Source organism: Carcharodon carcharias, assembly GCF_017639515.1.
Source record: "Carcharodon carcharias isolate sCarCar2 chromosome X unlocalized genomic scaffold, sCarCar2.pri SUPER_X_unloc_1, whole genome shotgun sequence".
NCBI lineage: Eukaryota > Metazoa > Chordata > Chondrichthyes > Lamniformes > Lamnidae > Carcharodon > Carcharodon carcharias.
The window spans coordinates 429658-455142 of NW_024470864.1; the positions used below are offsets into that span (position 1 = coordinate 429658).

The 25485-nt window shown below is 53.8% G+C and overlaps 2 protein-coding genes across 5 annotated transcripts in view; one reads left to right on the forward strand and one right to left on the reverse strand.

The window, feature by feature from the left end:
- Positions 1 to 17051, forward strand: part of LOC121275066 (transcription factor NF-E2 45 kDa subunit-like) — a 50307-nt gene extending 33256 nt beyond the window's left edge. Inside the window, exons 2-5 of the mRNA XM_041182461.1 lie at positions 3 to 95; positions 2643 to 2840; positions 8012 to 8975; positions 16852 to 17051. Coding sequence (XP_041038395.1) covers positions 48 to 95; positions 2643 to 2840; positions 8012 to 8975; positions 16852 to 17051 — 1410 coding nt within the window. The 5' untranslated portion in view covers positions 3 to 47. The remainder of the gene's footprint in view (positions 1 to 2; positions 96 to 2642; positions 2841 to 8011; positions 8976 to 16851) is intronic.
- Positions 17052 to 18624: 1573 nt separating this feature from the next.
- Positions 18625 to 24827, reverse strand: LOC121275070 (heterogeneous nuclear ribonucleoprotein A3 homolog 1-like). Of its 4 annotated transcripts, XM_041182466.1 has the most exons (12): positions 24537 to 24827; positions 24288 to 24434; positions 23873 to 24083; positions 23651 to 23743; positions 23433 to 23534; positions 23243 to 23320; positions 22998 to 23150; positions 22764 to 22907; positions 22608 to 22678; positions 19751 to 21991; positions 19534 to 19634; positions 18625 to 18770 (listed from the first exon to the last, which is right to left on the reverse strand). In XM_041182466.1, exons 1-9 carry the CDS (start codon positions 24810 to 24812, stop codon positions 22623 to 22625), a joined length of 1260 nt encoding a protein of 419 aa, XP_041038400.1. In that variant the 5' UTR covers positions 24813 to 24827; the 3' UTR covers positions 18625 to 18770; positions 19534 to 19634; positions 19751 to 21991; positions 22608 to 22622. The 4 variants fall into 4 exon arrangements, with proteins under 4 accessions (XP_041038400.1, XP_041038399.1, XP_041038401.1 ...); XM_041182465.1 differs by lacking the exon at positions 22608 to 22678; XM_041182467.1 differs by lacking the exon at positions 19751 to 21991.
- Positions 24828 to 25485: the final 658 nt, after the last annotated feature.

Sequence of the window (25485 nt, forward strand, 5' to 3'; positions counted from 1 at the left end):
AGGACCATTGAGCTGAGAAGTTGCTGCTGACTGACTCCGTTGCCTGGATGTCTTCTGCTCACTGCATCCTGCCTTTTACCAGGGACAGCACTGAGGTAATAAACCAGCCAACGCCCAGCCTCAGCCTTATTACCCGACCACCCCCTCTCCAGTGCCCCCACACCCCAACTCCCAGTCCCCTCCCCTCCTGTTACTCGCACCCCAGTGTTTGGGGGGGGGGGAATGACACGATTGAGGTGTGTAAAATTATGAGGGGCATAGATAGGGTAGACAGGAGGGAACTTTTCCCCTTGGTGGAGGGATCAATAACCAGGGGGCGTAGATTTAAGGTAAGGGGCAGGAGGTTTAGAGGGGATGTGAGGAAGAATTGTTTCACCCAGAGGGTGGTGGGAACCTGGAACTCACTGCCTGAAAGGGTGATAGAGGCAGAAACCCTCATATCATCTCAGAAGTATTTGGATGTGCACTTGCGATGCCCATGACACTCAAGGCTATGGGCCTAGTGCTGGATAATGGGATTAGAACAGTTAGGTACTTGTTTGACTGGCGCAGACTGGATGGGCCGAAGGGCCCTTTTCTGCGCTGTAGACCTCTACCACCCTGTGACTGTCACAACAACTCGCTGAGTTTATATATATATATATATATATATAAAAATACTCCCCCATTCCGTTACCGATTCTCTTCAACCTGTGTCTGGTTACCGACCCTCCCACCACTGGAAACAATCTCTCCCTCTCTACTCTACCCCAACCCTTCGTGATTTTGAACGTCTCGATTCAATCTCCCCCCCCCCACCACCTCCCTTAACCTTCTCTGCTCTAAGGAGAACAATCCCAGCTTCTCCTGTTCCTCCACGTGAACTGAAGTCCGCTCATTGCACCCACCGCCCCCCCCACCCCACCCACCACTGGTGAGAACAGTCCCCCAGCTTCTCCGACACCAACCCCCCCACCCCCAACTCCCCCCACAACCTCGGAGATGAAGGTTTCGCTGCAGGGATTTCACCCAAGGCTCCTTTGGGAGCGCCTTCGAAAACTCCACCACCTGGAAGGTCAAGGGTCCCCTACACCTCCTCCGCACGAAAGAACGCCCTCCCCTCACCTCCCTCAGGGAGGTCAGCTCCACAATAAATGAATAAATAGACAAACAAACAAACAAATAAATAAAAACCCTTGACACGCCCCCTCAGGTGACCACCACCACCGGTTGGGGCAGGTCCGCAAACTCTTCTTCCGACCTGGTCCCACCGGCGGACACAGGTTTCGCGCTTTCTCTATCGCCCGCCAGGGCTCCCCGGTTAGGTCCGCTCGGGGCTTTACACGATCCCGTCGATGGGCCGAAATGTTCTTATTTGACGAATGGAATACATTTTTCCAGAAACAGGAAGAGAGCAGGCCCCACGGTGGAGGTGGTGGTGGAGGTTGAGGTGGTGGTGGGGTGGAGGTGGAGGTGGAGGTGGAGGTGGGGGTGGTGGTGGAGGTGGAGGTGGAGGAGGTGGTGGGGGTGGAGGTGGGGGTGGTGGGGGTGGAGGTGGAGGTGGGGGTGGAGGTGGGGGTGGGGGTGGTGGTGGAGGTGGAGGAGGTGGTGGGGGTGGAGGTGGGGGTGGTGGAGGTGGGGGTGGGGGTGGAGGTGGAGGTGGGGGTGGAGGTGGGGGTGGTGGTGGGGGGGGGAGGGGGGGGAAACACCGCCACCCGGAAGCGCCCCCTCCCTCCCAGCCACTCACCGCTCCCGACTTGGAAGTACCACCGGCCGTCCCTTTGCCCATAATCGCCAGGTCTCTCCCCTACCCCCCTCCCGACCACCCCCCCCCCACCGGGTCCCTTTGTCCCCACGCGCTCCTTAAAAAAGCAGCCCCTGTCAGTCAAGTCTGTGCTGCCTCTCTCTACCCCGCGCCGCACCCCCCACCCCACCCCCCCCCCAAACCCAGCTCAATCCAAGAAGGGGAAACCACCCCCCACTACCACCCACCCCCCAACCTCGCTCGCGTCCACCCAACCGTAGAAAAGTTACAGCACAGGAAGCCCATCTCGTCCGCGCCAGCCCGAGGACACCCAGGCGCCCTTTCTCATCCCACCCTCCTGCACCCCGTCCACAGCCCCGAGGCTTACAGCACACGTAAGGTGCAGATCCAGGGACTGTTTCAAAAGCGTGTTCGGGTTCCTGCCTCTACCACCGACTTGGGCAGCGAATTCCAGACACCCTCTACCCTCTGCGTAAAAGAAAATGTTCTTCCTCATGTCCTCCCCCCCCCACTACACCTCCTGCCGCTTATCTTGAATCGATGTGTCCCCTGGTTCTAGAATTCTCCACCAATTCGATCCTGTCCGCTCTACCTCCTCCCCTCTTAACGTTGCACACCCCGGTCGAGTCGCCTCTCAGCCTCCTTTGTTCCCAGGAGAATAACCCCAACCCCTGCCCGCTCTCTCCGCCTAGCCAAACTTTCCTGACCCTGGCAGCCTTCTTGCAAACCTCCTCTGCGCCCTCTCCGGAGCGACCGACGCCCTTTCCTGTCCCCCCCTCCACCACGCCCCCCCGCCCCGACCATCCACCTCCCCCTCATTGTGCCTCCTCCACCTCGCCTCGCCGTTAGCTCTGTTTTTAATCTCTCTCTTTCTCTCTCTCTCCCCCATCGGCCCCAGCAGCTCTCAGTGCACCACCCTCACCTCCCGGAGCTGGGCCCGGACCCCATCTACAGGCTCCCCATGGCCCCCTGCTCCTCCCAGTACGACAACCCCCTCCCGCACCTGACCCCGCAGTTCGGGGTCTGCGGTGAGCAGGGGCAACAGTCCGAGGCGGAGATGACCTGGCAGGAGCTGATGTCGCTGGCGGAGCTACAGGTATGTGATGGAGGGGGTGAGGGCTGGGATCTTCCAGTGTAGAGGGACATTTACTCTGTATCTAACCCCGTGCTGTACCTGTCCTGGGAGTGTTTGATGGGGACAGTGTAGAGGGAGCTTTACTCTGTATCTAACCCCGTGCTGTATCTGTCCTGGGAGTGTTTGATGGGGACAGTGTAGAGGGAGCTTTACTCTGTATCTAACCCCGTGCTGTACCTGTCCTGGGAGTGTTTGATGGGGACAGTGTAGAGGGAGATTTACTCTGTATCTAACCCTGTGCTGTACCTGTCCTGGGAGTGTTTGATGGGGACAGTGTAGAGGGATCTTTACTCTGTATCTAACCCTGTGCTGTACCTGTCCTGGGAGTGTTTGATGGGGACAGTGTAGAGGGAGCTTTACTCTGTATCTAACCCCGTGCTGTACCTGTCCTGGGAGTGTTTGATGGGGACAGTGTAGAGGGAGCTTTACTCTGTATCTAACCCCGTGCTGTACCTGTCCTGGGAGTGTTTGATGGGGACGGTGTAGAGGGAGCTTTACTCTGTATCTAACCCCGTGCTGTACCTATCCTGGGAGTGTTTGATGGGGACAACGTAGAGGGAGCTTTACTCTGGAGCTACCCCGGGAGTTTATCAGTCCTGACATTTATGTCCAACATCTCAAGGGCAAACAGTTTCTCTTTAAGAAACACAAGTTTGAAAATACATGCTTTAATCTGCATGAAAACTGCCACACTGTGTGGTGAGATAGTTTCTACGATGCTTCCTGTGCTTCTCCCTTGCTTGGACCTTATCGAGGCATGCAGATGTATGTCAGTCAAATCGAGCGCTGCTGGAAGGCGTGCAATGGGGCCTTGTGCAGCACTAGGTTTTAATCCTGCTTTAAAACAGCCTGCAGAGCCTGATGAAAGATGTTCTGCTCCCTCTCCCAAGCTGCAGATCCCATCTGGGATAACACAGATACAGGCGCTCAACACACGCAAACTCACAAACACACAGTCGCACTCACACACACACAGTCGCACTCACACACACACTCACTCACACACACACACTCACACATACTCTCTCACACACACACACACACACACACAAACAAACAAGCGCACTCACACACAGTCGCACTCACAAACACACACACTCACTAACTCACACATACTCTCTCACTCACAAACACACACGCGCACACACACAGTCGCACTCTCACACACTCACTCACACACACTCACACTCTCTCAACACACAAACACACACACAAACACACGCGCACACACACACAGTCGCACTCACACACACACTCACATACTCTCTCACTCACAAACACACACGCGCACACACACAGTCGCACTCACATCACAAACACACACACACACAGTCGCACTCACACACACTCTCACACACACAAACACACGCGCGCACACACAGTTGCACTCACACACATACTCACAAACACACACACACTCACACAGACACACACTCACTAACTCACACACACACATACACACACACACATACCCACTCTCTCAGACACACACGCACAATCACTCACACCCTCTTAAACACGGTCACACTCACGGAAACACACACACACAGTCACACAGATACACGCTCATAAACACACATTCACAGACACACACAGTAACACTCACCACACACTCACAAACACAGTCACGCTCACAGACACACACACTCTCATGCACACACACACTCACGAACACGTACATACACTCACTCAGGCACATACACACATAGGCACTCACACATGCACACAGGCACATGCACATAGGCAGTCGCATACACAAACACACAGGCACATGCACACATAGGCACTCACACATACACAAAGGCACATGCACATAGGCAGTCGCATACACACAAACACACAGGCACATGCACACACACACAGAAACATACACACACACCTTCACACACAAAGGTACTCACACACTAACACACACACTTATTCACACCCTCACAGGCAGTAAGTGCTATGTTTTGTCTATGCGCTCATTAACAGTTTAAGTTGAGACTGGGGGTGTTTATTCTAACCTGTCTCTCTCTCTCTCTCTCCCCCTTTGTGTCTCTCCCTCTCTCTGTCACTGTCTCCCTCGATATCTCTCTCCATCCCTGCTCTCTGTCACTATCTGTCTCTCCCTCTGTCTCTCTGTGTCTTTCCCTCTGTCTCTCACTGTCTATCCCTCTTCTCGTGTGTGTCTCTCTCTGTTTCTCTCCATGTCTGCCTCTCTCTTTCTCGGTCTCTCTCTCCTTCACTGTCTCTCTCTCCCTCCATCTCTCTGTCCGTCTCTCTCTCTCCGTCTTCCTCTATCTCTCCGTCTCTCTCTCTTTCCTTCACTGTCTCTCTCTCCCTCCATCTCTCTCTCTCTCTCTGTCCGTGTCTCTCTCTCTCTCCTTCACTGTTTCTCCCTGTCTCTCTCTCTCTCTCACTCTGTCTCTCTCCATGTCTGTCTCTCTCTTTCTCGGTCTCTCTCTCTCCTTCACTGTTTCTCCCTCTCTCTCTCCTTGTCTCTCTCTCTCTCTCCCTCTATCTCTCTCTCCTTCATTGTTTCTCCCTCTCTCTCTCCCTGCCTCTCTCTCTCTCCTTCACTGTTTCTCCCTCTCTCTCTCCCTGTCTCTCTCTCTCTCCCTCCATCTCTCTCTCCGTCTCTCTCTCCTTCACTGTTTCTCCCTCTCTCTCTCTCCCTGTCTCTCTCTCTCCTTCACTGTCTCTCCCTCTCTCTCTGTCCGTGTCTCTCCCTGTCTCTCTCTCTCCCTGTGTCTCTCTCTTTCCTTCACGTTTCTCCCTGTTTGTCTCTCTTTCCGTCTCTCTCTCTTTCACGTTTCTCCCTGTCTCTCTCTCTCCCTGTGTCTCTTTTTTTCACGTTTCTCCCTGTCTGTGTCTCTGTCTCCTTCACGTTTCTCCCTGACTGTCTCTCTCTCCCTTTCATGTTTCTCGTGTGTCTCTCTCCGTCTCTCTCTCTCTTTCACGTTTCTCCGTCTGTCTGTCTCTCTCTCCGTCTCTCTCTCCTTCACTGTTTCTCCCTGTCTGTCTCTCTCTCTCTCTGTCTGTCTTTCTCTGCCTCATTCCCTCTTTCCGTCTGTCTCTCTCTCTCCTTCACTGTTTCTCCCTCTCTCTCTCCGTCTCTCTCTCTCTCCCTCCATCTCTCTCTCTGTCTCTCTCTCCTTCACTGTTTCTCCCTCTCTCTCTCTCTCCCTGTCTCTCTCTCCCTCAATCTCTCTCTCTGTCTGTCTCTCTCTCCTTCACTGTCTCTCCCTCTCTCTCTGTCCGTGTCTCTCCCTGTCTCTCTCTCCCTGTGTCTCTCTGTCTCTCTCTCTCCTTCACGTTTCTCCCTGTTTGTCTCTCTCTCTGTCTCTCTCTCTCTTTCACGTTTCTCCCTGTCTGTCTCTCTCTCTCCCTGTGTGCGTCTCTTTCTTTCACGTTTCTCCCTGTCTGTCTCTCTCCCTTTCATGTTTCTCGTCTGTGTCTCTCTCCGTCTCTCTCTCTCTTTCACGTTTCTCCCTGTCTGTCTGTCTCTCTCTCCTTCACTGTTTCTCCCTGTCTGTCTTTCTCTGCCTCATTCCCGCTCTCCGTCCGTCTCTCTCTCTCCTTCACTGTTTCTCCCTCTCTCTCTCTCTGCATGTCTCTCCCCGTCTCTCTCTCTCTCCCTGTCTGTGTCTCTATCTCTCTCTCTCTCCGTCTGTGTCTCTCTCTTTCACGTTTCTCCCTGTATGTCTGTCTCTCTCCCTCCTTCACTGTTTCTCCCTGTCTGTCTGTCTCTCTCCGTCTGTCTGTCTCTCTCCGTCTGTCTGTCTCTCTCCCTGTGTGTCTCTCTCCGTCTCTCTCTTTCACGTTTCTCCCTGTCTGTCTCTCTCTCTCTCCCTGTCTGTGTCTCTCTCTCTCTCTCCCTGTCTGTGTCTCTCTCTTTCACGTTTCTCCCTGTCTGTCTGTCTGTCTCTCTCTCTCCCTGTCTGTGTCTCTCTCCGTCTCTCTCTTTCACGTTTCTCCGTCTGTCTCTCTCTCTCCCTGTCTGTGTCTCTCTCCGTCTCTCTTTCACGTTTCTCCCTGTCTGTCTGTCTCTCTCTCTCCCTGTCTGTGTCTATCTCCGTCTCTCTCTTTCACGTTTCTCCCTGTCTGTCTCTCTCTCTCTCTCTCCCTGTGTGTCTCTCTCCGTCTCTCTTTCACGTTTCTCCCTGTCTGTCTCTCTCCCTGTCTGTGTCTCTCTCCGTATCTCTCTTTCACGTTTCTCCGTCTGTCTGTCTCTCTCTCTCCCTGTCTGTGTCTCTCTCCGTCTCTCTCTTTCACGTTTCTCCCTGTCTGTCTGTCTCTCTCCCTGTCTGTGCCTCTCTCCGTCTCTTTCACTTTTCTCCGTCTGTCTGTCTCTCTCTCTCCCTGTCTGTGTCTCTCTCCGTCTCTCTCTTTCACGTTTCTCCCTGTCTGTCTGTCTGTCTCTCTCTCTCCCTGTCTGTGTCTCTCTCTTTCACGTTTCTCCCTGTCTGTCTCTCTCTCTCTCCCTGTCTGTGTCTCTCTCCGTCTCTCTTTCACGTTTCTCCCTGTCTGTCTCTCTCTCTCTCTCCCTGTCTGTGTCTCTCTCTGTCTCTCTCTTTCACGTTTCTCCCTGTCTGTCTCTCTCTCCCTCCCTGTCTGTGTCTCTCTCCGTCTCTCTTTCACGTTTCTCCCTGTCTGTCTCTCTCTCTCTCTCCCTGTCTGTGTCTCTCTCCGTCTCTCTCTTTCACGTTTCTCCCTGTCTGTCTCTCTCTCCCTGTCTGTCTCTCTCTCTCCCTGTCTGTGTCTCTCTCTGTCTCTCTCTTTCACGTTTCTCCCTGTCTGTCTGTCTCTCTCCCTGTCTGTGCCTCTCTCCGTCTCTCTCTTTCGCCTTTCTCCGTCTGTCTGTCTCTCTCTCTCCCTGTGTGTCTCTCTCCGTCTCTCTCTTTCACGTTTCTCCCTGTCTGTCTCTCTCTCTCTCTCCCTGTCTGTGTCTCTCTCCGTCTCTCTCTCTTTCACGTTTCTCCCTGTCTGTCTCTCTCTCTCCCTGTCTGTGTCTCTCTCCGTCTCTCTCTTTCACGTTTCTCCCTGTCTGTGTCTCTCTCTCCCTGTCTGTGTCTCTCTCTCCCTGTCTGTCTGTCTCTCTCTCTCTCCCTGTCTGTCTTTCTCTGCCTCCCTTTCTCTCTCTGCCTCAGTTACAGGGTCTGGACACAGACGGAGAGATGGCTGCTGATCCCACGTTCTACGGCGGCCCTGCCTACCCTCTTCCTCCTCCTCCTCCTCCTCCTCCCATGGACCCGTACTGCCTCTCCGGACCCCCCGCCCAGGCCTGGCACGGCCACGCCGGGACCCCGGCGCCGGGGGTCTACGCCCTGCCCGTCTACGAGGGTGGGCCCCGCGCCCCCGGATTCGAGGGCGGCTGCTGCCTGGCGCTGGGCGACCGGCCGACTGACCGGCCGAGCGAGGCCGGGTGCTGCGAGAGGGGCTCGGACGGGGGCTCGGACTCGGGCCTGTCGCTGGACTCCAGCCCCAACGCCGGCTCGGAGGGTTGGGGGGCCGCGCCCAGTCTGCGGGGTTGCCCGTGGGGCCACGGCGGGCTGGCCTTGCCCCCTCTGCCCCTACCTCAGCCTCAGCTTCAGCTTCAGCTTCAGCTTCAGCAGCAGCAGCAGCAGCGCCCGGTGTCCAGGGGCAAGAGGGACAGCTCCAACCGGGACGAGAGGAGGGCCCAGGCGCTTCGGATCCCCCTGGCCACCGAGGCCATGGTCAACCTGCCCGTCGACGACTTCAACGAGCTGGTCAGCCGGCACCGGCTGAGCGAGCAGCAGCTGACCCTGGCCCGTGACATCCGGCGCCGGGGCAAGAACAAGGTGGCGGCCCAGAACTGCCGGCAGCGGAAGCTGGAGAACATCGCCCGGCTGGAGCGGGACCTGCTGGCCCTGCGGCTGGAGCGCGAGCGGCTGGCCGGCGAACGGGAGGAGGTGGGAGCCCAGCTGCGGCGGGCCGAGCGCCGGGTGGGGGAGCTGAGCCGCCGGGTGTTCGCCGCCCTGCGGGACCCCCGGGGGCTCCCCTACTCCCCGGAGGAGTTCTCCCTGCAGCAGGCGGCCGACGGCGGGGTGTACCTGGTCCGGTGCGTGGCCGGGGGGCAGGAGGAGGGGCAGGGGGAGGGGGAGGGGGAGGGGGAGGAGGGGGGCAGCGGCTAAGACCCCCCTCCCCCACACCCCCCCCAACCACCCCCCGGCGTTGTTGTCGTCGTCCCCGCGTATTTATTTCTCTCTCAGGCTGATCCGGCCCCGATGGGGGGGGGGGGAGGGGGGCGATTAGGATACGGATGATGATTCCCCCGGGTGGGGAGGGGGTGGGATGGGGGGGGTGCTGCAGTTCAGAGATGTCACTGCTTAACGGGTGGGGGAGGAATTCCTCAGCACTGACCCTCCGACAGTGCGGCTCTCCCTCAGCACTGACCCTCCGACAGTGCGGCTCTCCCTCAGCACTGACCCTCCGACAGTGCGGCACTCCCTCAGCGCTGACCCTCCGACAGTGCGGCACTCCCTCAGCACTGACCCTCCGACAGTGCGGCTCTCCCTCAGCGCTGACCCTCCGACAGTGCGGCACTCCCTCAGCACTGACCCTCCCACAGTGCGGCGCTCCCTCAGCGCTGACCCTCCCACAGTGCGGCACTCCCTCAGCACTGACCCTCCCACAGTGCAGCGTTCCCTCAGCACTGACCCTCTAACAGTGCGGCTCTCCCTCAGAAATGACCCTCCGACAGTGCAGCACACCCTCAGCACTGAGGTTCCGACAGCACGGCGCTCCCTCAGTACTGACCCTCCAACGGCGCGGCGCTCCCTCAGTAATGGCCCACCGACATTGGGGCGCTCCGTCAGTACTGACACTCTGACAGTGTGGCGCTCCCTCAATACTGACCCTCCGATAGTGCGGCGCTCCCTCAGCACTGACCCTCTGTCACACACACTTCTGTCAAGTTTCGCAAACGTTCTCTAAAGCGTCATGCACACTTCCTGCCACACTCTCGACGCCGCATGCAGTCAATAATACCCTCCCCACCACCCGCCGTTACAAACAGAAAACACTCTACTGCCTGAGTTGTACTTGAGCATCTACAGTGGAGATCAGCCAATTTTATATATGTATGTTTATATAAATATATTTCTTGCATTCAATTGTCATTTTCTTTTTTGTTCTCTGATTTGTAAACAATGGGGAGAAAAAAAACTGAGGAGGTTTTCTGCTGGTTTCACCTGACGCACATCCAGAAATTTACAATTGCACTCTAGGTGACCCCAACAATAACAATTTGCATGCAGACACCACCTTGAAGGTGGTAAAATGTCTCGAGGTGCATCCTAAGGAGTAATGACCAAACATAACTTCACACACCAAGGCCCCATGATAATATTCCACGCAGGTCACCATATGAGCAAAGTGGTGAATTTTATGGAGCATCATAAAGGAGGTGGGGGGGTGGGGGTGCGGGTGGAGAGGGAGAGAGAGAGAGAGAATGAGACAGAGAGACGGAGAGGTTTAGGGAGGGAATTGCAGAGCTTGGGGCCCAAGCACGTGAAGGCTGATGGGTGGGGAGTGATGTAAATCGGGGGAATGGGCGAGAGGCTGGAATTGGAGGAGCTCAGAGACAGGGAGGGGTGTAGGGGCTGGAGGAGGTGACAGAGATAGGGATGGGTGTAGGGGACTGGAGGAGGTTACAGAGATATGGAGGGGTGTAGGGGCTGGAGGAGGTGACAGAGATAGGGAGGGTTGTAGGGACTGGAGGAGGTTACAGAGATAGTGAGGGTTGTAGGGGCTGGAGGAGGTGACAGAGATAGGGAGGGTTGTAGGCGGCTGGAGGAGGTTACAGAGATAGGGAGGGTTGCAGGGGCTGGAAGAGGTTACAGAGATAGGGACAGTTGTAGGGGGCTGGAGGAGGTTACAGAGATAGGGAGGGTTGTAGGGGCTGGAGGAGGTTAGAGAGATAGGGAGGGTTGTAGGGACTGGAGGAGGTTACAGAGATAGGGATGGTCGTAGGGGGTAGGAGGAGGTTACAGAGATAGTGAGGGTTGTAGGGGCTGGAGGAGGTTACAGAGATAGGGAGGGTTGTAGGGGCTGGAGGAGGTTACAGAGATAGGGATGGTCGTAGGGGGCAGGAGGAGGTTACAGAGATAGGGAGGGTTGTAAGGGCTGGAGGAGGTTACAGTGATAGGGAGGGTTGTAGGGGCTAGAGGAGGTTACAGAGATAGGGAGGGGTGTAGGGGTTGGAGGTGGTTACAGAGATAGGGAGGGTTGTAGGAGGTTAGAGATAGGGAGGGTTGTAGAGGCTAGAGGAAGTTACAGAGATAGGGAGGGGTGTAAGGACTGGAGGAGATTACAGAGATAGGGAGGGGTGTAGGGGCTGGAGGAGGTTACAGAGATAGGGAGAGTTGTAGGGGCTGGAGGAGGTTACAGAGATAGGGAGGGGTGTAGGGGCTGGAGGAGGTTACAGAGATAGGGAGGATTGTAGGGGCTGGAGGAGGTTACAGAGATAGGGAGGGTTGTAGGGGCTGGAGGAGGTTACAGAAATAGAATCACAGGATTGTTATGGTGTGGAAGGACGCCATTCGGTCCACTGTGTCTGCTCTCTGAGCATTTTAACTCAGTGCCAATCTCCTGCCTTTTCCCTGTAACCCTGCTCATTGTTTCTACTTCAATGCCCCCTTGAATGCCTCGATTGACCCTGTCTCCCCCACACTCTCAGGCAGCCCATTCCAAACCCTAACGCCTCGATTGACCCTGTCTCCCCCACACTCTCAGGCAGCACATTCCAAACCCTAACCACTCGCTGTGTGAAAAAGTTTTTTCTCATCTCGCATCTGCTTCTTTTGCAAAACACTTTAAGACTGTGCCCTCTGGTTCTCGATCCATTTACGTGCGGGAAGTTTCTCCCTCTCTACTCTGTCCAGACCCCTGGACAGAGATTTTGAAAACCTCCATCATGTCTCCTCCCAGCCTTCTCCTCTCCAAGGAAAACAGTCCCAACTTCTCCAATCTTTCCTCATCGCTGAAATGCCTCATCCCTGGAACCATTCTCGCAAACCTCTTCTGCACTCTCTCCAATGCGTTCACATCCTTGCTATAGTGTGACACCCAGAACTGTGCACAATACTCCAGCTGAGGTCTAACCAGTGTCTAGTTCATCATAACCTCCCTGCTGTTGTACTCTGTGCCCCTATTAATGAAGCCGCGAATACTGTAATGTTCAGAGGCAGCTCTCTCTACCTGTCCTGCCACCTTCAATGACTCATGTACATATACACCTACGTCTCTCTGCTCCTGCACACCCTTTAGAATAGTATCCTTTATTTTATACTGTCTCTCCATGTTCTTTATACCAAAGTGTATCACCCCACACTTCTGCACATTGAACTTCATCTGCCACCTACCTGCCCACTCCACCAATGTCAATGTCCTTTTGAAGTTCTACACTGTCCTCCTCACAGTTTACAGTTCTCCCAAGTTTTGTGTGACCCGCAAACTTTGAAGCTGTCTCCTGCTCACTAAGATCGAGATCATTTATATGTTAGGAAAAGCAAGGGTCCCAATACCAACCCCTGGGGACCTGCACTACAAACCTTCTCCCAGCCCCCAAAACACCCATCAATGTTTCCTTTCCCTCAGCCAATTTTGTGTCCAAGTTGCTGCTTTCGCTTTTAATCCACGGCTTGTGATTCTCCTCACAAGTCTGCTGTGCAGCACTGTATCGAACGCCTTCTGGAAGTCCACACACACCACATCAACGCCCTTGCCCTCATCGACCACCTGTTACCTCTTCAAAAAACTCCACGAAGTTAGTTAGGCACAATGTCCCTTTAACAAATCCATGCCGACTCTCCCGAATCAATCCACGTTTTACCACCTGACTATTAATTCCATCCCAAATCATTGTTTCTGGAATTATTTCGGGATAGAATGTAGGTGCAGGGAGGTTCTGCTGGAACTGTATAAAACGCTGGTTAGGCCACAGCTAGAGTATTGCGTGCAGTTCTGGAATCCGCATTATAGGAAGGATGTGGATTGCACTAGAGAGAGTGCAGAGGAGATTTACCAGGATGTTGCCTGGGCTGGAGTGTTTTAGTCATGAGGAGAGATTGGATAGACTGGGGTTATTTTCCCTGGAGCAGAGGAGAATGAAGGGGGACATGATTGAGGTGTATAAAATTATGAGGGGCGTGGATAGGGTAGACAGGAAGGAACTTTTCCCCTTGGTGGAGGGATCAATAACCAGGGGGCATAGATTTAAGGTAAGGGGCAGGAGGTTTAGAGGGGATGTGAGGAAGAATTATTTCACCCAGAGGGTGGTGGGAACCTGGAACTCACTGCCTGAAAGGGTGGTAGTGGCAGAAACAGAGGCGGTAGAAGAGAGGAAGAATGTGCTGGCCCTGGAGAGGGTCCAGAGGAGGTTCACGAGAACGATCCCAGCAATGAAAGGCTTAACATATGAGGAACGTTTGAGGACTCTGGGTCTATAGTCTATGGAGTTTAGAAGGATGAGGGGGGGGGGAGATCTGATTGAAACTTACAGAATACTGGAAGGCCTGGATGGAGTGGACGTGGGGAAGATGTTTCCATCAGTAGGAGAGACTAGGACCCGAGGGCACAGCCTCAGAGTAAAGGGAAGACCTTTTAGAACAGAGATGAGGAGAAACTTCTTTAGCCAGAGAGTGGTGAATCTATGGAATTCATTGCCACAGAAGGCGGTGGAGGCCGGGTCATTGAGTGTATTTAAGAGCGAGATAGACGGGTTCTTGATTGGTAAGGGGGATCAAAGGTTACGGGGAGAAGGCGGGAGAATGGGGTTGAGAAACTTATCAGCCGTGATTGAATGGCGGAGCGGACTCAATGGGCCGATTGGCCTAATTTCTGCTCCTACGTCTTATGGTCTGAAACCCTCGTAACACTTAAGAAGTGTTTGGATGTGCACTTGCGATGCCCATGACACTCAAGGCTATGGGCCTAGTGCTGGATAATGGGATTAGAACAGTTAGGTACTTGTTTGACCGGCGCAGACTGGATGGGCCGAAGGGCCTTCTTCTGTGCTGTAGACCTCTACGGCTCGACGATTCTTAAGTCTCCCTGCCACCAAAATTAAACCGACTGCTGTGTAACTCCAGGGCAGCGTTTTACAGCCGTTTTTAAACAAGGGCGCAAAACTTGCTAATCTCCAGTCCTCCGGCACCTCCCCTGAATCAATCCAAGGAACACTGAAAGGTTATGTCCAGTGCCTCTGCAATTTCCACTCTCACTTCCTTCAATATTGCGGCAAGGCATCTCATCCGGTCCGGCTACCCTCTTATCAACTTGAAGTACCAGCCACTTATCCAATATCTCCTCCTTATCAATTTTAAACCCATCTAGTGACTGAGTTTCCTCCTCTGTCACCATGGACTGCCTCATTAAGTAAAGACAGAGGCAAAGTATTCACTCAACATCACAACCACGTCCCTTGCCTCTACGTATAAATCTCCTTCTTGGTCCCTGATTGGCCCTATCCTCCTTTTAACATCCTTTTACTATTAGTGTGCTTAGAAAATACTTTGGGATTTCCTTTTACGTTAACTGTAAGAGCTGGAGGAGGTTACAGAGATAGGGAGGGTCGTAGGGGCCGGCGGTAGTTACAGAGATAGGGAGGGGTGTAGGGGCTGGAGGAGGTTACAGAGATAGGGAGGGTTGTAGGGGGCTGGAGGAGGTTACAGAGATAGGGAGGGGTGTAGGGACTGGAGGAGGTTACAGAGATAGGGAGGGGTGTAGGGACTGGAGGAGGTTACAGAGATAGGGAGGGGTGTAGGGACTGGAGGAGGTTACAGAGATAGGGAGGGGTGTAGGGACCGGAGGAGGTTACAGAGATAGGGAGAGTTGTAGGGGGCTGGAGGAGGTTACAGAGATAGGGAGGGATGTAGGTGGTTACAGAGATAGGGAGGGTTGTAGGGGCTGGAGGAGGTTACAGAGATAGGGAGGGGTGTAGGAGGTTACAGAGATAGGGAGGGTTGTAGGGGCTGGAGGAGGTTACAGAGATAGGGAGGGGTGTAGGGGCTGGAAAAGGTTACAGAGATAGGGAGGGGTGTAGGGGCTGGGGGAGGTTAGAGAGATAGGGAGGGTTGTAGGGACTGGAGGAGGTTACAGAGATAGGGAGGGGTGTAGGAGGTTACAGAGATAGGGAGGGTTGTAGGGGCTGGAGGGGGTTACAGAGATAGGGAGGGTTGTAGGAACTGGAAAAGGTTACAGAGATAGGGAGGGTTGCAGGGGCTGGAGGAGGTTACAGAGACAGGGAGGGGTTTAGGGGCTGGAGGAGGTTACAGAGATAGGGAGGGGTGTAGGGGCTGGAGGAGGTTACAGAGATAGGGAGGGTTGTAGGGGGCTGGAGGAGGTTACAGAGATTGGGAGGGGTGTTGGGGCTGGAGGAAGTTACAGAGATTGTGAGGGGTGTAGGGGCTGGAGGAGGTTACAGAGATAGGGAGGGTTGTAGGGGGCTGGAGGAGGTTACAGAGATAGGGAGGGGTGTAGGGGCTGGAAAAGGTTACAGAGATAGGGAGGGGTGTAGGGGCTGGGGGAGGTTAGAGAGATAGGGAGGGTTGTAGGGACTGGAGGAGATTACAGAGATAGGGAGGGTTGTAGGGACTGGAGGAGGTTACAGAGATAGGGATGGTTTAGGGGCTGGAGGGGGTTACAGAGATAGGGAGGGTTGTAGGAACTGGAAAAGGTTACAGAGATAGGGAGGGTTGCAGGGGCTGGAGGAGGTTACAGAGACAGGGAGGGGTTTAGGGGCTGGAGGAGGTTACAGAGATAGGGAGGGGTGTAGGGGCTGGAGGAGGTTACAGAGATAGGGAGGGTTGTAGGGGGCTGGAGGAGGTTACAGAGATTGGGAGGGGTGTTGGGGCTGGAGGAAGTTACAGAGATTGTGAGGGGTGTAGGGGCTGGAGGAGGTTACAGAGATAGGGAGGGTTGTAGGGGGCTGGAGGAGGTTACAGAGATAGGGAGGGTTGTAGGGACTGGAGGAGGTTACAGAGATTGGGAGGGGTGTAGGGGCCGGAGGAGGTTACAGAGATTGTGAGGGGTGTAGGGGGCTGGAGGAGGTTACAGAGATAGGGAGGGTTGTAGGGACTGGAGGAGGTTACAGAGATAGGGAGGGGTGTAGGGGCTGGTAGAGGTTACAGAGATAGGGAGGGTTGTAGGGGCTGGAGGAGGTTACAGAGATAGGGAGGGGGTGTAGGGGCTGGAGGAGGTTACAGAGATAGGGAGGGTTGTAGGGGCTGGAGGAGGTTACAGAGATTGGGAGGGGTGTAGGGGCTGGAGGAGGTTACAGAGATAGGGAGGGTTGTAGGGACTGGAGGAGGTTACAGAGATTGGGAGGGGTGTAGGGGCTGGAGGAGGTTACAGAGATTGGGAGGGGTGTAGGGGCTGGAGGAGGTTACAGAGATAGGGAGGGTTGTAGGGGCTGGTAGAGATTACAGAGATAGGGAGGGTTGTAGGGACTGGAGGAGGTTACAGAGATAGGGAGGGGGTGTAGGGGCTGGTAGAGATTACAGAGATAGGGAGGGTTGTAGGGACTGGAGGAGGTTAGAGAGACAGGGGGATTGTAGGGGCTACAGGAGGTAAGAAATAGGAAGGGAGAGCCATGGAGGGACGTGGTAGCAAGAACGAGAATTTTAAAATCGAGGATTCAGTGACTATCTTTGCAAATGATACATCAGTCAGGAGGCCGGCGGCGGGGTAGAGAAGACTCGTGTGGAGGAGAAATACCGGCAGGGTGCAGACGGGCCAAATGGCCTGTCCCTGTGCTGTTACTGCCATGTGGACAAGTGCCGACACGCCGAAGTTACAGTCAGGCACTGACGCAGACACGTGGCACGTTCCACAGGTGAGACCCTGGCCCACTTTGAGCCAATGGAAACCAAATCTACGCACCTACCTAACTAGATGCCCAAGTGTCCAGATCCATAGCTTCCTGCCTTCTCTGTAAATGCTCTACAGCCAACCCACCCCACTCCAGGAGCCAATCTGCTGGACACTAGCACCTGCGAAGAGAAGAGAAGAAAGATTTGGGTTCATCCGGGGCCTTTCGCCAGCTCAGGACGTCCGAAACAGTGGCACAGGCAACAAAGCACTTTTAATTTAGCCTCACCGCTTGTAGTTCAGCTGCCCTTTCAAGTGGTGTTGGTCGAGAGATGCGTCACCGGAAAGGCCGGGTAGGGACCCTCGGCCTCCTGTCTCAATCAGAAGACAACAGCGCTGACCGTGCAGCTCTCCCTCAACATGGATCTTTCCACAGCGCAGCTCTCCCTCAGCGCTGACCCTCAGACAGCGCGGCGCTCCCTCAGCGCTGACCCTCCCACAGCCCGGCGCTCCCGCAGCACTGACCCTCCAACAGCCCAGCGCTCCCTCAGTACTGACCCTCCGACAGTGCGGCACTCCCTCAGCGCTGACCCTCCGACAGTGCGGCTCTCCCTCAGCAGTGACACTCCGACAGTGCGGCTCTCCCTCAGCGCTGACCCTCCGACAGTGCAGCTCTCCCTCAACACTAACCTTCCAACAGCGCGGACCCCCTTCCAGCAGTGCTCCCTCTGTATTGACCCTCATACAGGCGCTGACAGTGCAACACCGCCTGAGTACTAATCCACCAACAGTGCAGCACTCCCTCAGTACTGACCCTCCGACAGCACGGCACTCCCTCAGCACTGACCCCCTTACGGCAGTGCCCCCTGTATTGACCCTCATACAATGTGGCACTGACAGAGCAGTGCTGCCTGAGAAGTGATCCATCAACAGTGCAGCACTCCCTCAGTACTGAGCCTCCCGGCACTGTAGAATTCTGGAGCGGGTGGGGGGGGGGGTGGAAAGGGGGGGGAAGAGAGAGGACGATAGGAGTGGAGAGGGAGGGGCTGCTTTGCGCATGCAATACCATGCGGTGGTTGCACTGAAGCTTGAGGCAACGTTTTTAAATTAAATTTCTCAGCATTCATGCTCTGTCAGGGAAGATCTGCGGACCTACCACTCCAGCCCGTCCTTTGAGCTGGACTTTGAAGTTGGAAAGCTACTGACGCAAGGGGAAAAGGGGCGGGGTGGAGAACAGAGCAGCAGCCTAGAAAGCTGGCTCCAGCTCTTTCTCACCTTGTGGAGTGTAGCAGCAGAAGTAGAGTCAGGGACAAAGATGCAGTGGGTTTTATTCATTGAATAGATTGACAATGAACGGCGGTGTGCTTGGAACCCGGCATTTTCCTACACACCGAGGGTTGTTGGGTAGACCAGCAGAGGCAGCTTTAATAAGCCCCACAGCAGCACAATGGACGCATGGCGCCAATTGAGCAGCTACAGCAGGTAGGCAAGCAGGCAGGTAAACTGGCGAGCTGGGCTGTAAGCCAAGTTATTAATCCAGCACCAGGGAGCAAAGTACACCATGGGCTGCAGGAACTGGCCACTCAGCCCATCTACGCTCTCTCCTGGAGAAACCTTTCATTCCCCCCCCTCCCACCCCGGAGAATCTCACCTTAAGCCAGAAGGATGGGGCTGTCAAGGCATGTTTTTTTAAGTTGCCCCTGACCCTGCTGGCAGGATTGACTTGCGATGGGACCAGCCACTTGCCCTTTGAGAAGTGCGAACCCAACGGCCATTCTGGCCCCAACATAAATCAGTGACTTAATTCTTTGGCAGATTAACTCCGCTGACTGATTCACCTGCCCACCCCGCAGCAGGGGGGGGGTCTGGGGGGGAGTGGTTTATTTGGCTGGCTACTCCAGTGCACTTACAGTAAAAACGAGGCAGAAAGAAGAGGCAAAAACGACATGGAAGTCTTTATTAAAATCACGTACATGGTAGAAAAAGGTTGTACAACAGCCATTACAAATACACAGTATTGAACATTCTCTATAAGAGATACGATCCGCACTGATTCCAGTTTCCGTCTTAATCCACCTGTGGGACAGAGAGCGAAGACGTCATAGGAGGAACAAGAGAACCGATCACGGTGAATATAACTTACCCAGAGTGGATATTCAGGTACCACCCCCCCCCCCCCCCAGCTCTGTGCTAGCTCTCCCGTCGCAATTCAGATCACCTTTTCTTCCCTCCCCGCCTCGATAGTCAAGCAAATCCTCTCCGGGTAACTAACCAACCCCCTTGGAAAGGCCCGATCGATTCTGCCCCCACCACACCCTGGGGTAGTGCGTTCCAGCTACTGGCCGAGTGAACTGAATTCCCCTCGTCGCCACCTCTGCCTCTTCATCCAGTGACTTCAAACCCTGGCATCCAACAATCCTATCTCACTCTCCCCCCCCCTCCCTCAATCTCCTGGGCGCACACCTCACGATGGCTAACCACCCCCCCCCCTTGTCGTCAACCCTCCCCTCAAACCCGGGGACGAGTCCTGTGAATCTTCTCTCTGTACACCTCCCCTGCACCTCCGCCAACGCCTTCAAGCAGAGGGTGACGAGTCCTGTGAATCTTCTCTCTGCAGCCCCCACCCCCACCACCAATGCCTTCAAGCAGAGATCCCCACCGCTCAAGTCCGGGATCCTGCAGCACCTCCCCCACTGCCCCTCTATCTATCCCACAACCAATTCCTTCCATCTTGTGGATTGGTTTGTTCCTGTGTGTGGGGGAGGGGGAACCCCTCTCCTTTTTACATCTAGGACGTTCAGGGGGAGGGGAGAGAAACAGAACTCCGTTAACAACTTACCACAACTGGAGGGTGAAACTTTTACGCCGGATTCGATAAGGCTTGCCGACGCGCTCTGGGTCAGGGTGAGAGAGAGAGCGAGCGAGCCCATCAAGGTGTACCTACAAACGCAAAGGGAGAGTCAGATGGCATGGGTCTCTTTGGCAAGGCGGCCTCGAACAGTGGCGGCTGCGCTAAATTATCCTGGAAAATGTAGGAATATGAAATACGACCTTACCTATTGAGAGCACGGCCCCTTTACCTGGCCGTGAACGGGGGGGTTGTGCTTTCTCTGCCTGCCTGCTTAGTCCTAGTCGCAAGGCTTCTGGCTGTGCTAGTCCTCAATAGCTAGCCTCCCACGAAGCATAGAGTAACCCTCATGCCTATTAGCCTCCAGTAAGAACGCAGCAACGCTATCAAAAAAGAGAATAAGCTGGCCTTTTCCTTTGCTTGCCTTCCGACGGTGTTATGCTCGCAGCCTCTCTCGGCATGTGGACTACACAGTCTATACTCCGCTGCTGCTGCTGCTTCTGCTGCTGCTGCTTCTGCTGCTGGGTAGTAAAAAATCTGTGTGGTTGTCCTGCCTGGTCTCTAGAACAACGTTCCTTTTTACTTCTCTCCTCTGGTTCTTTTTCGGAGCAAGAGGCCCCCCGAAACAACACAAGTGCTCTCCTCCCCTCGGCGACTTCTCACTGCGGCCAACTCTCGTCTCTTACTACACAAGCTTGACTCCTGCTGCCTGTGTCAAAAAGTCATCGTCCATTGCCTTACCGCTACAAGGTGAAAAACTTTTTTTGTCCACATTACGTGAAATATTATGTATAAGATATATATATATAAAAATTAAAAGTCTCGGCGCTGCTACATTCACACCGACCCACTGCGGTGGAGGGGGAGGGAGGAGGGGGGGCAAAAAAAAATCAACACTACCCCCTCCACTTAAGTCATAATTCCAGGCTCCTGCAGTGGCAATATGAATGTAGCATTGCACGCACCTCAATCTAAAAAAAAAATAAAAAATCTTTAAGTCACAATCCTTATTCAGCTCTATTGCTATTTGCACTGTAACTTCCAAGGCTTCAGCATCCAGTCAAGCGGAAGGTGCCTATTTTAAAAGGGTCCAGATTCATTTTGCAGAGAGTGGGGTGGTGGGGGGAAGGGGGGTTTAAAATAGGTGATTTAAACAAAATAAAATATAGGGCTCCTCAATGCCTGAATAGAAAAGCACAGGGTAAGGATCTATATGCCGGTGCACCCTGAAGTTACAGTTTAAGCTACAAACAATTCTTGTTAAAAATTCGCAATGGCAGCCTTGCTATCCTTTCTCCCCAAACGAGACTCGAGCAGGAAGGGAGGGGAGGGGGAGGGGAAGAGCCAATCACCAGTAACGCTCGTTATTGGGGGGGCGGGGGAAGAGGAGGAGAAAAAAAGTGTGGGTGGTGTCTCTGCCCAGTGCCGCAGGGCAGTGCAGCTTCTGGCACCGCATTCCCTTGCACCGGGGGTGGGGGGGTAGCAGGACGCTGAGGGAAGCCAGTTACACATACCGACATGCCAGTGTGCGGATGGACACTCACTCTCTCTCATCTGTCTTCATTCTCCCTGCTCAACTTGCACCCCACCAGGTGGCATCACAGGGCAACCTCCCTCCCTTCATGCTCAAAACTAGTGCTGTTTACAGGAGGAAGAGGGGTGGGGGTAAAACAAACTCATCTGTGGCTTCAACAGGACCCCTGCAGCAGCCCTTTCGGACAGGATTTTGGGGAGGGAGAATGGAGATAACAGGAGCAGCCGGTGTCTTTTTTTTGGGGGGGGGGGGGGGAGAGAAGAGAAGCTGCATCCCGTGTCACCAACCCCTGGAGGTTTGAAAGCAACGACGTGCATCCCACCTGCCAAGCTGCATCCACACCCATCCTCAGGGTGGACAGAACTAAGCTCAAGTCTGATCAAGAGACAGGAAAGCCTCTCGGGGAACAACACCCCAGCCCCCAACCCCACCCCAGAAACGGACTTAAACGTGTTCCTCGTTACCCCTTAACACTACGATCCGAAACAAGACAGACTACCTGCAGGACTATTAAATGGAAAGTATTTTATTCCGAGTCATGATCACAACTAATACATTTATATATCACTTGAAAACTGGAAGCAATAAAATCAAAAAACAATTCTAATAAAAACTCACTGGAATGTTCATTTTACACTTCCAGGGGAAGGGGTAGTCACAACTATAAAATAACCTGTTCAACAGTTTATCAAAATATCAATTACAGTCCTTACGCAGATATCCATGCATGTGGGTTTAATTTTTATTCCTTTCAAAGTTCATGAGTTCAAACACTGACTTTTCTGACTAAAAAAGACATTTTTTCTCTTCCGGTAGCAGTTGTGCCCTGTGCTTGGCTGAGATTTGTATTGTAGTAACCTGCTGTCTCCCTGTCACAATCTCCTGGCTCATCCTCGCCTGCTAAGTACTGTATTCCTGTTGAACAACATGGGATAAAATTATTATACCGTGCACTCTCTCAAAACATGTTTTTTTTTCAAACATTGCTGAGGGCAAAGGGGGAAGGCATCCATTGGCCTAACCCCATTGCTAAAAAAAAAGTTAAAACCTAAACAGTTGTGGATGCACTGCAATTATATAGATAAACTGACTACTGTACCAATAATGAAGTGGCAGAAGCCAGAGCATGTCTAGCAGCAGACACACACAAGACAACCAATAGCTCTGTAACTCCCTCCTATCACAAGGCCCAACTCCCACGCCTCGCCCCAAAAGGCCAGGAGCGATTGCTCTGAGGCGAGGGCTCTGTACCATTCCTGGTGCTGCCAACTTACTGGACACGTGCAAAACATAGGGAAGTGGGGGGGTTCATGATTCATGTTCAAAGCCCAGCTTGGCTTGCCTTGCATTCCCACCCACTGCACTCACCATCCCACCCCATTCCCCGCCCACCCCCCCCCCAAAACTGGGAGACCTCCCACCCATTCCCCCCCCGCCTCTCACTGCCCAGTCTCTTACAAGTGGAGGCAGTCCAATTTTCCTGCAACAAACCCACTCAAAATCACTCACGCTGCTGTAACCCAGAACACACCTGGCTGCAGAAAAGTTAGAACCTCCGACTAAAGGATCCTCCTCCTCCTCCCCCAGAGCCACCATAATTACCTGCAAGGCAAGGCAGAGTCGGTTAATAAGCAGAAACCCACTTAAGCCTAACGTCAAGACACTCAAACGCACTCTCGATCCTCACCTCCGTAGGGCCCACTGGAATTCCTTCCTCCATAGCCTCCCCCACCACCTCCACCACCCTTCATCGGCCCGTAGTTAGAAGACTGCTGGTTTGGGTAGTTGCCAAAGTCATTGTAGTTGCCTCCTCCGCCACCTCCAAAGTTGCCTGTAAGCAGAGTACGAGGTCAGCAAAAGTTCGTTTCAAGCGCACGACGAGGGAATACTCCTCACCAGGAAGTGGACTGCGGGTACTTACCACCGAATCCACTGTTGTAGCCATCATAGGCGCTGCCACCGCCACCACCACCATATCCACCACCGCCCTGGTTGCCATAGGTTGGACTGCCTCCATAGCCGGGTCCGCCTCTGCCGCCGCCGCCGTAACCACCGCCACCACCATATCCACCACCTGATCAGGAAAAGACAACAGCAAAGTGGGCGAGCCATCTAGGGTTATAATACTTTGCCACCCAACCATCCCAACCCAAAAACAACACACACCATCACCAAATCCATTGTAACCATCACCGCAGCCTCCGTAGTTGCCGCCACCTCCTCTCGAGCTGCCTCCAAAGCCACCTGCAATTGGGGGGGGGGGGGGGGAAGAGAAACCAAGAGAAAAAGTGTTAGCAATGCCCACTTCACCCACACACAACAGCCCCACAGAAACTGGCCATGCCCAGCACCTCACCTCTGCTGTTGAAATTCCCTCCCCCGCCACCTCCACGGCCGCCAAAGTTTCCGCCGGAGTTGCCAAAGTTTCCGCGGCCAAAGTTGCCGGAGCTCCCTCGCCCTTCACAAAAAAAAAGTGGGGGGGGAAGAAAGGTTAAGAATTAGCCGCAAAATTTTCACACGCCCGGAGAAAAGGGTTTTTTTTTTTTTATACAGGCTCCCCAGCGCTCCGCTCACCTCTCTGGTTCATGCCGGAGTTCTGCATCTCCTCACGGGACAATGCCTTCCTCACTTCACAGTTGTGTCCGTTGACCGTGTGGTACTTTTGAACTGAAATGAATGAACGAAAAGGGAATTTTATTCTTCGCCCCCGCAGCTCTCCCATCTCGGACCCACCCCCCCCCCCCCCCCACACAATTAGCTTTACCCCCCCCTCCCCAAAAATGATTCAGTCCTCACCAACAATCTTGTCGACGGCGTCATGGTCGTCAAACGTGATGAAGGCAAACCCTCTCTTCTTGCCGCTCTGTCGGTCGGTCATCACTTCGGTCACCTCAATCTTGCCAAACTTCTCGAAGTAATCCCGGAGGTGGTGCTCCTCTGTGTCTTCCTTGATGCCGCCGACGAAGATCTTCTTCACGGTGAGGTGCGCCCCAGGCCTGGTAGAGTCCTTAATGCAAGACAGAGGGAGCAGCGGATCAGCCACACGGGGTTAAGCCAGAAACGGGTGCACCACAGGCGGGCTTTTGAGACCCCAGCCTGCAAACCGGGCAACGCGGCTCCCAAAGCCTGCCACACCAGCGGTGCGGGAGCACAACAAATAGACAAATGGTACGCAGTAAGTTACCCAAACACTAATGGGGGGGGTACCTACCTCTCTTGACACCGCACGTTTGGGTTCAACAACACGACCGTCGACCTTGTGAGGCCTGGCAGCCATTGCGCTGTCGACCTCCGAGACGCAGGAGTACGTCACAAAGCCAAAGCCCCTGGAGCGCTTTGTATTCGGGTCTCTCATCACCTGCAGAGTAAATTTTTTTTAAAAAATAAAATGTTAAAACGAGGCATTTAAAAACCAGAACACAAAATAAAACCACTACCACTGCAGGAAGATAAAACTCACCACACAATCTGTCAGCCGGCCCCATTGCTCAAAGTGGTTCCGTAGACTGTCATCTGTTGTTTCAAAGCTCAAGCCGCCAATGAAGAGTTTGCGCAGCTGTTCAGGCTCCTGCGAATCCTCCAAGAGAAAGGGAGGGCAGAGTGTTAGCACACAAAACAAGATCTGTACGCAGGTGAGCGCCCCACCTGACCAATTTCTGAACAGCAGCATGTTTCCCCAGGGCTTTGCCAGTTCACCGTGGAGATTGCCCTGTCCTGATTGCGCTGCAGCACGCATCGGCAAATTTACACAAAGCCTGTCAGCTGGTTTACCTGCGTGACTTGGAGGAAGTGTACCTTGCATGGCCAAGCAAACAACAAAGGGCCACTCCTTCAACTTCGCTCTAACCCACGTGGTCTGCTCTCCCAGGAGAGAGAGAGAGAGAGAACAAAGGGCAAGGCTGCCGATCAGGTTTAAAAACAACTGCTCTTCCCACAGGGGAAGGGTTATTCATCAGCAGCAGCAAAGTGGGGTTTTCAGAGCACCCCACCGCCTGTGGCAAATCCACTAAAGGGAATGAAACCCAGGCTGGCAAGACATTTGTGATTCTACAGCAAGCCTTGTGGTGTGGTTCAGGAACAAACAGCTCGGCACCACTTTAGGAAAGGTACGAAGCCTGTTTAATTATGTGCGTCACACGCCTCAAACCCCCAAAAAACTGCCTACCTGAAGCCAAAATAAAAATTAAGCCGGGCTAACAACATTAAAAAAAACCAATCAAATCTTTAATGCAATTTAAACGATTAAAGTTATTCAGGAAGCTCAATTATTGGATAAAGCACGTCGATTTTTATCGGCTCTGTTGGGAGATTCGGTGGCTGAACAGCCTCTCCTCCCAAACCGTTTACAAACTGTGTGGGGGGGGGGGTGGTTGGGGGGGGAGGAGGAGAAGAGAGAGAGAGAGATGTGG

Excerpts from the sequence above, each read along its gene's own strand:
- LOC121275070 (XM_041182465.1), bottom strand. The coding sequence starts at position 24,812 with ATGCGTGCTGCAGCGCAATCAGGACAGGGCAATCTCCACGGTGAACTG. Across the intron at positions 24,084-24,287 it reads AACGTGCGGTGTCAAGAGAG|GACTCTACCAGGCCTGGGGC; the intron begins GTAGGTACCCCC and ends TCTTGCATTAAG. Across the intron at positions 21,992-22,763 it reads TTCCAGTGGGCCCTACGGAG|GAATACAGTACTTAGCAGGC; the intron begins GTGAGGATCGAG and ends GTTGTTCAACAG.